We start from the raw sequence: 12326 nt of genomic DNA on the forward strand, positions 1-12326 counted from the left end.
TCACTTAGGCAGGACATCAGAGGACTGGGACACCAGCTTCCCATCACGGGTCTCCATCTTCTTCAACCACAGCCCTGGTGGAGCTGGTGCGGCTGAAGGAAAGCTGGAGTCCGCGCCAGAGCCAAAGCTGGAGCCCAGGCTGTAGCTGAGGCCAGGGCTTGTGAGGCCCCCATAGGTCGAGCTTAGACCACCTGTATAGCCGCTGGTGGTCTTCGTATGGATACTCATGTTCTGCATCCCAGACTCCAGCCGGCTCTCCTTGGCATCCAGCAGCTTCCTGTAGGTGCTGATTTCGATGTCCAGGGCCAGCTTGACATTCATCAGCTCCCGGTATTCACGCAGCTGCCACACCATATCCTGCCTGGCCCACTGCAGAGCAGCCTCCAGCTCGGACAGGTTGGCGTTGGCATCCTTAACGGCCAGGTCCCCACGCTGCTCTACATCTGCAATGGTGGCCTCCAGGGAAGCCCTCTGGCCTTTAAGGCCCTTAATCTCAGCCTGGAGCCAGCTGATGCTCCGGTTCATCTCGGAGATCTCAGTCTTTATAAGCCACAGGTCATCCCTGGGCTTCCCAGCCAGCGTCTGCAGCTCCTCATACTTGATCTGGTGCATGCTCTCAGCGTCTGCCCGGCTGCAGTTGGCGATCTCCTCGTACTGCGCCTTGACCTCAGCAATGATGCTGTCCGTGTCCAGGAAGCGGCTGTTGTCCATGCACCACACACATGCAGCACCACACACATGTCGGAGATCTGAGACTGCAGCTCCCGTATCTCCTCTTCATACAGCTGCCTGAGGAAGTTGATCTCGTCAGTCTTCCAGGGAAGACTCCAGCTCTACCTGGTTTGTGTAAGCTTCATCCACATCCTTCTTGATGAGGACAAATTCATTCTCCATCTCTGTATGCTTATTGATCTCATCCTCATACTTGTTCTTGAAGTGCTCCACCAGCCCCTGCATGTTGCCAAGCTCCACCTCCAGCTTCAGCTTCTCCTGGCTCAGAGTCTCCAGCTGCTGCTTAAGGTTGTTGATGTAGCTCTGGAACATGTTGTCTATGTTGCTCCAAGCCGTCTTCCGCTGCTGCAGGAGGCTCCACTTGGTCTCCAGCATCTCGTTCTGCTGCTCCAGGAACGGTACTTTGTCTATGAAGGAGGCAAACTTCTTGTTGAGGGTCTCGATCTACTCCTTCTCCTGGATGTGGACAGCCTGGATGTTGGGGTCCACCTCCAGGTTAAGGAGGCTCAGCAGGCTCTGGATGACCGTGACAGCGGTGACACACACCCATACTGCTGGCCTCACCACCCGGCCTCCACCCAGGCCACCCCAGAAGCTGCTGCTACCCACTTGGGAGAAGCTCAAGGAGCTGATGCGGGCACTGGGCCCACTTGTGTAGGAGCAGCTGCTGAAGGCCCTGGGGACCAGAGGTTGACACCCTGTAGGACTTCTGGGTCACCCTGATGGACACGGTGGAGGCAGGAGTAGAGGCAGGTGGACTGAATAAGGCAGAGATTCCAGAAGGAGCAGAGAAGCTTCTTCTTGGTCCTTTTTTTGTTTTTTTAACTGAGATCTAGTGTCACTTTGTCACCCAGGCTGGAGTGCAATGGCACAATTTCGGCTCACTGCAACCTCCACCTCCCAGGTTCAAGCAATTTTCCTGCCTCACCCTCCCGAGTAGCTGGGACTACAGGCACCTGCCACCATGCCCGGCTAAATTTTTTTAATTTTTAGCAGAGACAGAGTTTCTACTACTACTACTGCTGGCCAGGCTGGTCTTGAACTCCTGACCTCGAATGATTTGCCTGCCTCGGCCTCCCAAAGTGCTGGGATTACAGGCGTGAGCCTCTGCACCCAGCCGTGAGACCCTGTCTCAAAACATAAAAGGAAAAAAAGACACTATAGAAACATGCTGGTTTCTGGCCCAGGGAAGTCCTCCATTTTGTCAGTGTATTCAGGATTAGATTGGCTCTGAAGTAACACTTCTGCAGACCAGATTCAACTTATAAGAGTATGTCATCTAGAAAAAAAACCTGATTTATTAATTTACAATGGAGCAATATATACATTCAGCAACTAGAATGTTTGTGTTTCCAATTCAGGTTAAGGTTTTCCTGGTATGAAGGTTCTTGGAAGGCTGCATCATAATCTACTAGCACACACTGAGTGTCTAATCTGGGCCAGGTCTTTGCTAGACATTTTTCACAAACAACCTAGTTTGATCTGTGTGCCCAACTCAATTAAGTGAGGATCATTCGGAACATTTTACAGGTAAGAAAACTGAACAGCAGAGAGGTTATGAAACCAAGAAGCAGCAAGGCTGGAGTCTGAATTCAGATCTATTCGATAACAAAGTGAGCATGTTTCCATTATACCCTGCTGCTTATGTGTGAGCTTTTCTAGTCAGTTTCAAAGCATCCTTGGGGATGTTTTCACTGGCTGTGCCTCCCTATATGGATTTCTGTCACAGCATTTAGTGCATAGACACCGTCTTATTATTGAAGGCTGTCTTTCCTAGGCTCCCTCCATCTCTTGGTATTCATGGATCATGTCTTAGGCATTTTACAAAATTGAGTATAGCACAGGTCCTGGTATTTGGTACATGCTTAAACAAATGATTAAATGACTCGTCTTAACCTACAGTTAAAACAGACCTCTTTTTTTTTTTTCTTTAATTTGAAGATGGAGTCTCTTTCTGTTGCCCAAGCTGGAGTGCAGTGGTGCCATCATGGTTCACTGCAGCCTCGACCTCCTGGGATTAAGGGCTCCTCCTGCCTCAGTCTCCCGAGTAGCTGGGATTGTACTTCTTCTCTTCAACACTTAGCCTTGTCCCAACTTCCCAGCTTCACCACAATATTTTATTCCAAGTCCTTTGTTTCCAGCTGTAGTGCCAGGCACACTCAAAAATATTTCCAATTGATTCCAAACAACACCCTTGTATATACTGGAAAGGTCTTCTAGGGTTGAGTTTTTCCTTCAACCTAATCTCAGTCCATCCTGATGGCTTGTCAATGTATTTCCTTTTGTTTCATCCTCAGGAGCTATGGAAAAAGCTGTTTCCCGTTGTGAGTTTACTATGAAAATGAGCTGTCAAGATTCCAGGGAAGGGAAAGATGCCAGCTCCAGGCTGAGGTCATAATTTTGTTTAAAGAGGCTTTGCTAATCATCTCAGTGGTGATGCAAACTCCCTGCAGTAATGTTCAAGACAGGCCTGGGTGGGACTGGTCTCCTTCCCCTGCCACAGCTCTGGGGAGGAACAAGCTGGAAACCGGAAGGAGCTCTTTAAAAGCCCTGGTTTCTTCACCAGTGACACAAATGGTGGGTATGTGGGTAGGACTAATCAAAGCAAATCAGCAAGTGTTCCCAGATGCAAGGCTCCCTGCTAGACAAAATGGGGTGCAACAAAGTGGAAGAAGAGGCCCTTCCCTCTAAGCCTCACTGAGACTCACTCTCCTCATCGCAAAAGTGATCAAGTTGGACTTCTCCTATGAAGTACCCCTAGTGCAGATGAGGGTTTCTGTCCTCCGCTGCTCTAGGCATTATTCTAAGCCAACTACTATAAATGAGAAACTTATGTGAGTTGCCTTAAACATTCTGTGCAAGTTTTGCATTTGATTTCACAGATATTACAAGTTGTTTTAATATATATGTTGTGGCTCTTCTCTCAAATATCTAAGTAAAATTGATACCCCAGAAAGATGCCCCATATTTATCCTATGACTTAATGGGTACCCCCAAGAGTACCCATTCTTGGGTACTCTGCCAGACTACCCATTCCCTACCAGGAGCAGCTCTGAGCTGGATGATGTCTGACATTCTTTCTAGATCCAAAATTCCTTTATGAGGAGTCAGAAATAAGTAATAACAGAAACAACATAGGCAGATATGTTTGAATGTAAGGGCATATAAATTCAATTTCTTTTTTTCAAAACTCTCACCAAGTAAAACACTTCTGCAGCCCAGATTCACCCACCAACTGTCAGTTTTCAAACTATATTTTCAGAATCTGTATTTTAAGAAAAGTCCCCAGGGGACTCTTATGATCAGGCATTTGGAAACCCTGAAATGACATGTATGAATTGTTCATAAACTATAAAACCTGAGACGAATGTGAGCCATCACTGTGGGTAGGGATAATAACCCCTGATGTCTTTGCCACACGAGATGGCTTAAATGAGATAGATAATGGGTATCACTTTGTGAAATTCAGGAACCGAAATTATCAAACTGGAAGGCATGGTGGCTGCTGCAGCTGTGTCCTTCTGAGCCTCATCACAGGTCTATGCAGAGGACTTATAGCCTCTGTAGCCCTGGAGGGAGGCACAGCTGGCTGGAAAAAGATGTGGTCAACCCCTTGCCTCTTCCTTTCCCAATAGCTCAGATCCAGGGCTGTGAGCTGTTCTGGTGCACAAACAGCAAGAGCAGCAAAGGTCTCTCTCTCTCCCTTTACTTACTTATTTTAGGACCTCTTCTATCAAAAGAGAGATCTGAGAAAGAAAGGGACACAGATTCTAGTGTCCTTAAGAAGAGGGGCTGTCCTCGCTGGGCCCCTGGGTCTCTCCCAAGCCTTGCCCAGAAACCCAGGACCCTATACACAGTGTTCTTTCACAAGGACATTGCCCTCCAGGAGGCCTCATTTCCTGAGCCTATCCTAACTTGCTTTCCTATATCAAAATAAATGTATTGGTCCAGGGTTCTGTTGTTTGGGGGTCCCAGTGTGGCAAATTAATATGATAAATTATGTTTAAGGCTCTAAATAAAGTGCTACATGAAAGCAGATTCAGGTCTTATTCATTTGCCCTGCTCTGCCCTGCCTTGCCTTGCCTTTTCTTTTCTTTCTCGGAGTCTGGCTCTGTTGCCCAGGCTGGAGTGCAGTGGCACGATCTTGGCTCACTGCAACCTCCGCCTCCCAGGTTCAAGTGATTCTCCTGCCTCAGCCTCCCGAGTAGCTGGGACTACAGGGGCACGCCACCACGTCCAGCTACTTTTTGTATTTTTTTAGTAAAGACAGGGTTTCACCATGTTGGCCAGAATGATCTCAATCTCTTGACCTCGTGATCCGCCCGCCTCGGCCTCCCAAAATGCTGAGGTTACAGGTGTGAGCTACTGCGCCCGACTGGTCTTATTCATTTCTATGCTCCTGTCCCTAGTTTCTGGGTCACATTTGGAGGGGTGAGATGGAACTCAATTTGAAGCTACACGTGTAAAGGTGGCAGTGTTTTAGAACATCCTGACGTTTCAATAGCTCCCTTTATTCATTCAACAAATATCTGAGAACATACTATGTGCAGGGCATACTCTATAGGCCATCGGCTTTCGAACTTTTGTGAACTTCAGCATCACCTAGAGGCCTTGTTAAAACACAAAGTTCTGAATAATAGATTCTGCTTGAGGAGGTCTGGATGAGCCCTAAGAATTCAATTTCTAACAAGTTCCCAGGTACAGCTGATGCTCCTGATCTGGGAACCACACTTGGAGAAAAACTGATACAGGGCATGGCAGGAGCCGAGCCCCTGATCTAAGACACGATCGAGGGTGGTTATTATGTCAAAGAGACTAACGATGGAGATTTTCTCATCTTGGCACGTCAGTGGGGAAGACACGCAGGAGGCCTGGAAGCCCCTGGAGCTGTGGTCTGCGCCTGCCACCCCCGGAGTCAAGCACAAACAGAAGTCAGCTGTGCTGTGCCCATCCCTGCGGCGCCGTGAAAGAAGGCGCAGGAGGAGGGAGCCCTGACGCCTCTTCTCCGGCTGGGGCCCCACAGCGGCGAGAGGACTGAGGGAGGGATCCGGGGTCGCGGGGATCCTTCCGGGACAGGCCTCCGCGGGAGGAGCGCCGGAAAGCCGCCCTCCACCTCCGAGGCCCCGCCTGCGCGCGCGCTCCACTAGCGGTCGGGGTGGTGGTGGTGGCGGTGGTGGCGGTGGTGGCGGCGGCGGCGGCGGCGGCGGCGCGGGGCGGGGCGCCGCGACCCCTGTCCCTCCCCCGGGCCGAGCGGCGGGCGCGCTCGCACCGCCCCCGCCCCCTCGTTGCAGTCGCTGCCGACCGGCTGGCTGGGCCTCGCGGCTTGAGGACCCCGGCGGCGCCGCAGTCCCGCGAGCCATGGCCCAGTCTGGCGGGATGGCTCGGCCCGGGCCTGAGACGGCGGTGCAGATCCGCGTTGCCATCCAGGAGGCCGAGGACGTGGACGAGTTGGAGGACGAGGAGGAGGGGGCGGAGACGCGGGGCTCCGGGGACCTGGCCCGGTACCTCAGCCCCGGCTGGGGCAGCGCCAGCGAGGAGGAGCCGAGCCGCGGGCACAGGTAGGCGCGGCGGCCGGCCAGGAAGGTGGGCCCGGAGGGGGCGCCGGGCCGCGCGCGAGTTTGGGGCGCTGACTGCGCGCGACAACTCAGTGGGCAGAGGGGGTTGAGCAGCTCCGGGCCGAGCCCCTGAGTCAGAACCGGCCCGTGGAGGCAGCCGGTGCCCCAGTCCGCAGCTTCGTCGCCCCACCGAGGTTCCCAGGGCTGGCGGCCGGGATCTGAGGGGCCCGGACGTGGGGATGTTCAGGGATCCAGGAGGAGGACTTTCACGGGCCATCCAAACCACCCGCTCCTCTGGAGGAGGCCTCTTCTCTGTGGGCTCCCTCAAGACACCACCCCCCATCCCCGCAAAGTCCATCCCTGCCCGCCTTCCCCTCTCCTTGCGAGTGGCCCCACTTACCCTTCACTGCCAGCATCGCCCAGCCTTTCCCAGTCCCGCTGGCTGCGCTCAGTCTTTAGGTGGTAGCAGGCCAGGTACAGCGGACACTTGCTGATGGGGGATTCCAGGAGGTGGGATTTCATGGTAATTTGAGACGGATACAGGACTTGCTGCTTTACATCCTCCCGCTCTGGGGGATTCCCATTTTCACACAGCCTTTCCCACCCGACCTTTATGTTTGCATCATCATCTTGCTGCCTTGGGTGGGTGGGTTCCTGGGTTTTGGGTAGTTTGGAGCTGCTATGGCACCTGTCTAACCTTGTCCTGGGTCCTGAGCTTTGTCCTTAGGCACCTTGGCTCCTGTCCACTAATGCCCAGACCCTTAAGGACTGGGGTTTTGTTCCTGCTGTTGAAAGGAGATACAACATAGACATAGACATGAGAGTGGGGAAATGACAGAACTTGCACATTCTGGGGGATGCCAACAGGCACTTGTTAGGAGCTTTCTTTCTTCTAGGACCCTGTCCCAGGCGTTTAGCTGTTAAGGTTCTGCAGGATTGTCCTGGCAAGCGTATATCTACTTCATTGGGAGAATACTCAACTCAAGGGTGGATGAATACTGGGCCCAGAGCCATTCTCTATTACTGGCTGACCCTTCCCCAGGTTAAAGGGTCAGATTTCTGGACCCCGAGATTCGAGGCAGACCAGTAGAGACAGTTATTAGGGGAGAAAAGTCAGCCCACCAGGGTAGGGCAGGAAAGCTGGACCATAGCATATGACACGGTAGATAGATCTGTGCTTTATAATGCAAGGCCTGATTCATTTAGCTCTGTGCTAAGTACCGAGAACGTAAAAATGATGAACCCGTGGTCACTGACAGCTCACAGTCTTGAGAAGGCAGTCACCTAGTCAGATTATATCAGAGTACGTAAAATAGCCCCGAGTAGTTTATCCTTATAACTTTATTTTCCTGCGGCAGTGGCAAATAGCCATCCCTATCCTGAGGCCAAATTTGTGAGATTGTATCATTAGCCAGGATTAAAGCTCTACTTAGTTTAAGGCCTGAAAAGATCCCCTATGGAGGTCTAGGAGAAACCAAGCTTCAGTACGGGTGGGCCTCTTGCCTGAACCCCTCTTGCTCTTCCTCCAGAATTCCCAGCTCCCATGGCTTGAGTCTCAGCAAGTGTTCAGTCTGAAACCCTTCCTGCTGCCCACTGGCATAGAGTTGACCCCAGAAAATCCCTGGGGTTCTTCAGGGAGCCGACAGAGCCCAGTGGGCAGGCACCCAAAGCACAAGGAGATGTAGCCAAGAACAGGATTCACACTATCCCCTGTTTGGGCCCAGCCTCGCATGGCAGCAGCCATCATCTGATGTGAATGTTCTCAGCTCCTAGAGCCTACAGGAGAAAGCCCAGATTCCTCAATCTGCTCATTAAGATGCGACACCCACTCACATCATCTCCTCAGCCCATTGCTTCCTTCCCTGCTCCCGCGATTCCGTCTAGTTCCCTGAGCACAGGGGGCTATTTTGTGTCTACATGTCTCTGCACCCCCACCTCTAGGTCCTCTGATTGACTAATTTCTAGTCAGCCTTTAAAACATCGACGCCTGTTCTCCACCCACCCCCAATCCCCACCCCAGAGCTGGCTGTGTTTCCTTTCTTCTCTGTTGCTGTAGTACTCTGTACATTTTATGCCTAGCACCTTCCACAATTGTGATTCTATCATTGTGTCTCCCTCACAGGGATAGGAGCTCGGTGAATTCAAGGACCATGCTTACTTCCTTCGTTGTATCTTCAGCACCTAGCACAGCACCCAGCACATAGGACATATTTGTTGATCGAATGCATATCTCTGTCATCACACTCACTCCATGGTGTTGAGATATTTGTGTTTCCCCTCCCCTAGACAGTGAGATCCTTGAAGGCAGCTGCCTTATCTTACTCCTTTTCATATTTCCATACCTAGCCTAATACCTGGCTTATATAAGGGAACAGAGAATAAATGAACAATAAAGAAAAGCCTTTACAGCCTCTAAAATGTTCATGGATCGTCTCCCCACATCTCATTCATTAAAAAGATGCCTTTCCTTTTATTCTCACCTTTTTAACATACATATTTTCAAACATAAAGAAAATATGAAAAAACAGTACTATGAGCATTCATAGACCCATCATCTAGATTTAACACTTAATATTTTGCCATATTTAGTGAATGGATATATAATGTACGTGTTTTCCCCCAAACCATTTGAGGTATGTTTTACACAAGATTATACCTTAAATACTTCACTTTGTAACTCCTAATAATGACATTCCCTATAAAGCCCTAACACTATTATTGCAACTGAGAAAATTACCTATCATTCCCTAATATAATCCTGAAGATAAGCTAATTGCCAAGTTCCACATTCAGGATTCCCCAGATTGTTCCACAATTGTCTTTTACAGCTGTTTCTTTTTTCCCCTCAAACCAGAATATGGTCTGGGTTGAGGAATTTGCTTCTTATGTCTCTAGAATCTATTTATCTAGAAATTTCCACCATTTTTTTCCCTAATGCTTTGCTATTTTGGACAGAAGAGGCCAGATATCTTGTTGAATGTCTCACATTTTGGATTAGTCTGGTCATGTTCTCATGGTCTTATTTTACTTGCTCCTTTGTACCATGTGCTTCTTATAAACTGGAAGTTAGGGCTAAGATTTTGATTTGAATCTGTTTAAACATTTTGGCAAGAATGCCTCATACTCTGTGCCTGGAACTTTATGTTGCATCACCTCAGGAGCCATCTCACCTTTAGCGATACTAAATTTGACCATTCGATTAAGGAGATTTCTCCATCATACAGGTTGTCTTTCCCTTTGCAGTTAACAAGTTATTTGTGGGCTTCTCATCCTGGGTTCTGTTAAGTTGATGTATCACATGTATTGATTTGCATATGTAGATCCATGCATGCATCCCAGGGATAGATCTCACCTGACCATGGTGAATGATTCTTTTAAGATGCTGTCGAATTCAGTTTGCTAATATTATGCCGAGGATTTTTGCATCTATGTTCATCAGGGATATTGGCCCATAGTTTTCTTTTCCTTGTCTGGCTTTATATCAGGGTTATGCTGGCCTTTTGAAATGAGTTTGGAAGCATTCCCTCCTCTTCAAAGTTTTAGAAGAGTTTGAGAAGTATTGGTATTAGTTGTTCTTTAAATGTTTGGTGGAATTCAGCAATGAAGCCATCAGGCCTTGAGCTTTTCTTTGGTAGGAAATTTTTTATTCCTGATTCAATCTCCTTACTTGTTATTGGTCTGTTCAGATTTTCTGTCTCTTCATAATTTAGTCTTGGTAGGTTGCATGTTTCTAGGAATTTGTGCATTTCTTCTAAGTTATCCATTCCTCTTGCAATATTATTTCCCCAGTGACTTTTCATCTAATTATTTTAGCATCTATTGATGATCCTTACCTAAGTTGGTTATTTCACTGGGGACTGGAAATTGAGGATTTTCTAATTTTCACATTTTTTTGTACACTTATTAGCTAGAATTGCTCTTTTTTTTAAAGAGTTTTGTCTCATCATCTGGATTGAACAAAAGTTTCTTGTAAAGAGGCAAAAAAATGCTTAAGTATTTCCCTTTAATTACAGTTTTCAAAGAGATAATTTGATATAATAGTTACACTAAATAATTTAAATGAGGGCTCTTCCTCAAGCTCATACTCTCCCTCTCTCTCCAATTCATGTATTTGTATTTATTCACTTTTTAATAATTAGTCACAGTCATTTTTGGTGCTCAAAATGCCTATATTGCAGCTAGCAGACCTCCTTGAAGCTGGTCTCCTTGTGTCTTTTTGTAACATGCCCATTAGTCTTTAAGCATTTCCTTGCTTTCTGGTACTAGATATTCCAGGCATAAGTTGTACTTTTCCTACTCCAGTCATGGAATTCAGCCATTTCCACAGGAATCTCTAGTTTTTTCAAATACTAATAAGAAAGTATTTAGAAACCAAGACCTGGAATTAAGAAAGCTAACTTCTGCCAGAGTATTGTTGCTTTCAGAGCCTTTCAGTGGACAGAACTAAGATATATATATATATAATTTTTTTTTTTGAGACAGAGTCTTGCTCTTGTCGTCCAGGCTGGAGTGCAATGGCCCAATCTTGGCTCACTGCAACCTTCACCTCCTGGGTTCAAGCAATTCTCCTGCCTCAGCCTCCTGAGTAGCTGGGATTACAGGTGCCTGCCACCATGCCTGGCTAATTTTTGTATTTTTAGTCGAGATGGGGTTTCACCATGTTGGCCAGGCTAGTCTCGAACTCCTGAACTCAAGTAATCTGGCCGCCTTGGCCTCCCAGAGTGCTGGGATTACAGGCATGAGCCACCAACCCTGGTCTCTACTTTTTTGTTAATGTCAATTTTTTGTCAGATGTGGAACTAAGTGCGTTATATATGTAGTCTCTACTCCGTACTACAAATCATTATTTAGACCTGCAGAGACATCCACTAGTTGTATATCCCTTTCCCAGGCTCAAGGGCTTATGCCAGAACAGCATTGCAGAAGACAGGGTCAGAGAGGAAGTTCATGTCTCTGTAATAAATATATAAGAACTAGGCCGGGCGCGGTGGCTCAAGCCTGTAATCCCAGCACTTTGGGAGGCCGAGACGGGCGGATCACGAGGTCAGGAGATCCAGACCATCCTGGCTAACACGGTGAAACCCCGTCTCTACTAAAAAATACAAAAAACTAGCCGGGCGAGGTGGCGGGCGCCTGTAGTCCCAGCTACTCGGGAGGCTGAGGCAGGAAAATGGCGTAAACCCGGGAGGCGGAGCTTGCAGTGAGCTGAGATCTGGCCACTGCACTCCAGCCTGGGCGACAGAGCGAAACTCCATCTCAAAAAAAAAAACCCATGGGCCACCCAAGCATAAGATGTGACCCTGCTAGCACCATCCAAAATATGGCTTGTAAAAGGGTGATGCCTTTAACAAAGTTGAGAACATACCTGTATATGTTTTTAATCTGTCTCAGTGAAGAATCTTTATCTTTTGAATCTACCCTGGTGTTTTTATATTGCATTATCAATTTGTCCTTTTTGAACCATTTCACATTGATTATCTTGTTCTAGAGGTGAGTCAAAAGAAATCTCACACAGACAGGACCTGGACCCTAATGTTTTTCAGAAATGATGTTTCTCTTTTGTGTTTGGTACCTTCCTTATTGGTGTCCACCATTTTCTTGGTCTTGGTGGTCAAAATACCATATTCCGCCATCTGCAATGATAGATGATGCGTCTGAGAAATCATTCCTGGATTGAAAGTTGTGGTGAGGGTCTCATTATTCCACCATCTTAGTTTGGATATTTTCCTCCTGTAGGGTATTATTTGATTAACCGCGCAATCAGTGTAACCAGATTCGATATTTTATGAAAAGAGTAGCCTTGGATGTTTTATGCTACAAATCATTTTGTTTCTCTAAATCATTTACAAATATGATACACCTGTAATCCCAGCACTTTGGGAGACCAAGATGGGCAGATCGCAAAGTTAGGAGTTTGAGACCAGCTGGCCAATATGATGAAAGCCTGTCTCTACTAAAAAATACAAAAATTAGCCAGGCATGGTGGCACACACATGTAGTCCCAGCTACTCAGGAGGCTGAGGCAGGAGAATCGCTTGA

General features: G+C 47.9%; 1 protein-coding gene and 1 pseudogene across 3 annotated transcripts in view; one reads left to right on the plus strand and one right to left on the minus strand.

Moving 5' to 3' along the window:
- On the minus strand, positions 1-6092 carry LOC117071101 (annotated as a pseudogene).
- LARP6 (La ribonucleoprotein 6, translational regulator) overlaps positions 5919-12326 on the plus strand; it is a 22644-nt gene continuing 16236 nt past the window's right edge. The window contains exons 1-2 of one of the 3 annotated variants that reach the window (XM_033189550.1): positions 5929-6290; positions 8410-8705. In XM_033189550.1, coding sequence (XP_033045441.1) covers positions 6091-6290; positions 8410-8491 — 282 coding nt within the window. In that variant the 5' untranslated portion in view covers positions 5929-6090 and the 3' untranslated portion in view covers positions 8492-8705. Of the gene's footprint in view, positions 6291-6360; positions 6811-8409; positions 8706-12326 lie in introns of those variants that run through there. The other 2 variants (XM_033189547.1, XM_033189549.1) reach the window with 2 other exon arrangements.

The sequence above is a fragment of the Trachypithecus francoisi genome, unplaced genomic scaffold (assembly GCF_009764315.1).
Source record: "Trachypithecus francoisi isolate TF-2019V2 unplaced genomic scaffold, Tfra_2.0 Lachesis_group3, whole genome shotgun sequence".
Classification (NCBI taxonomy): Eukaryota; Metazoa; Chordata; class Mammalia; order Primates; family Cercopithecidae; genus Trachypithecus; species Trachypithecus francoisi.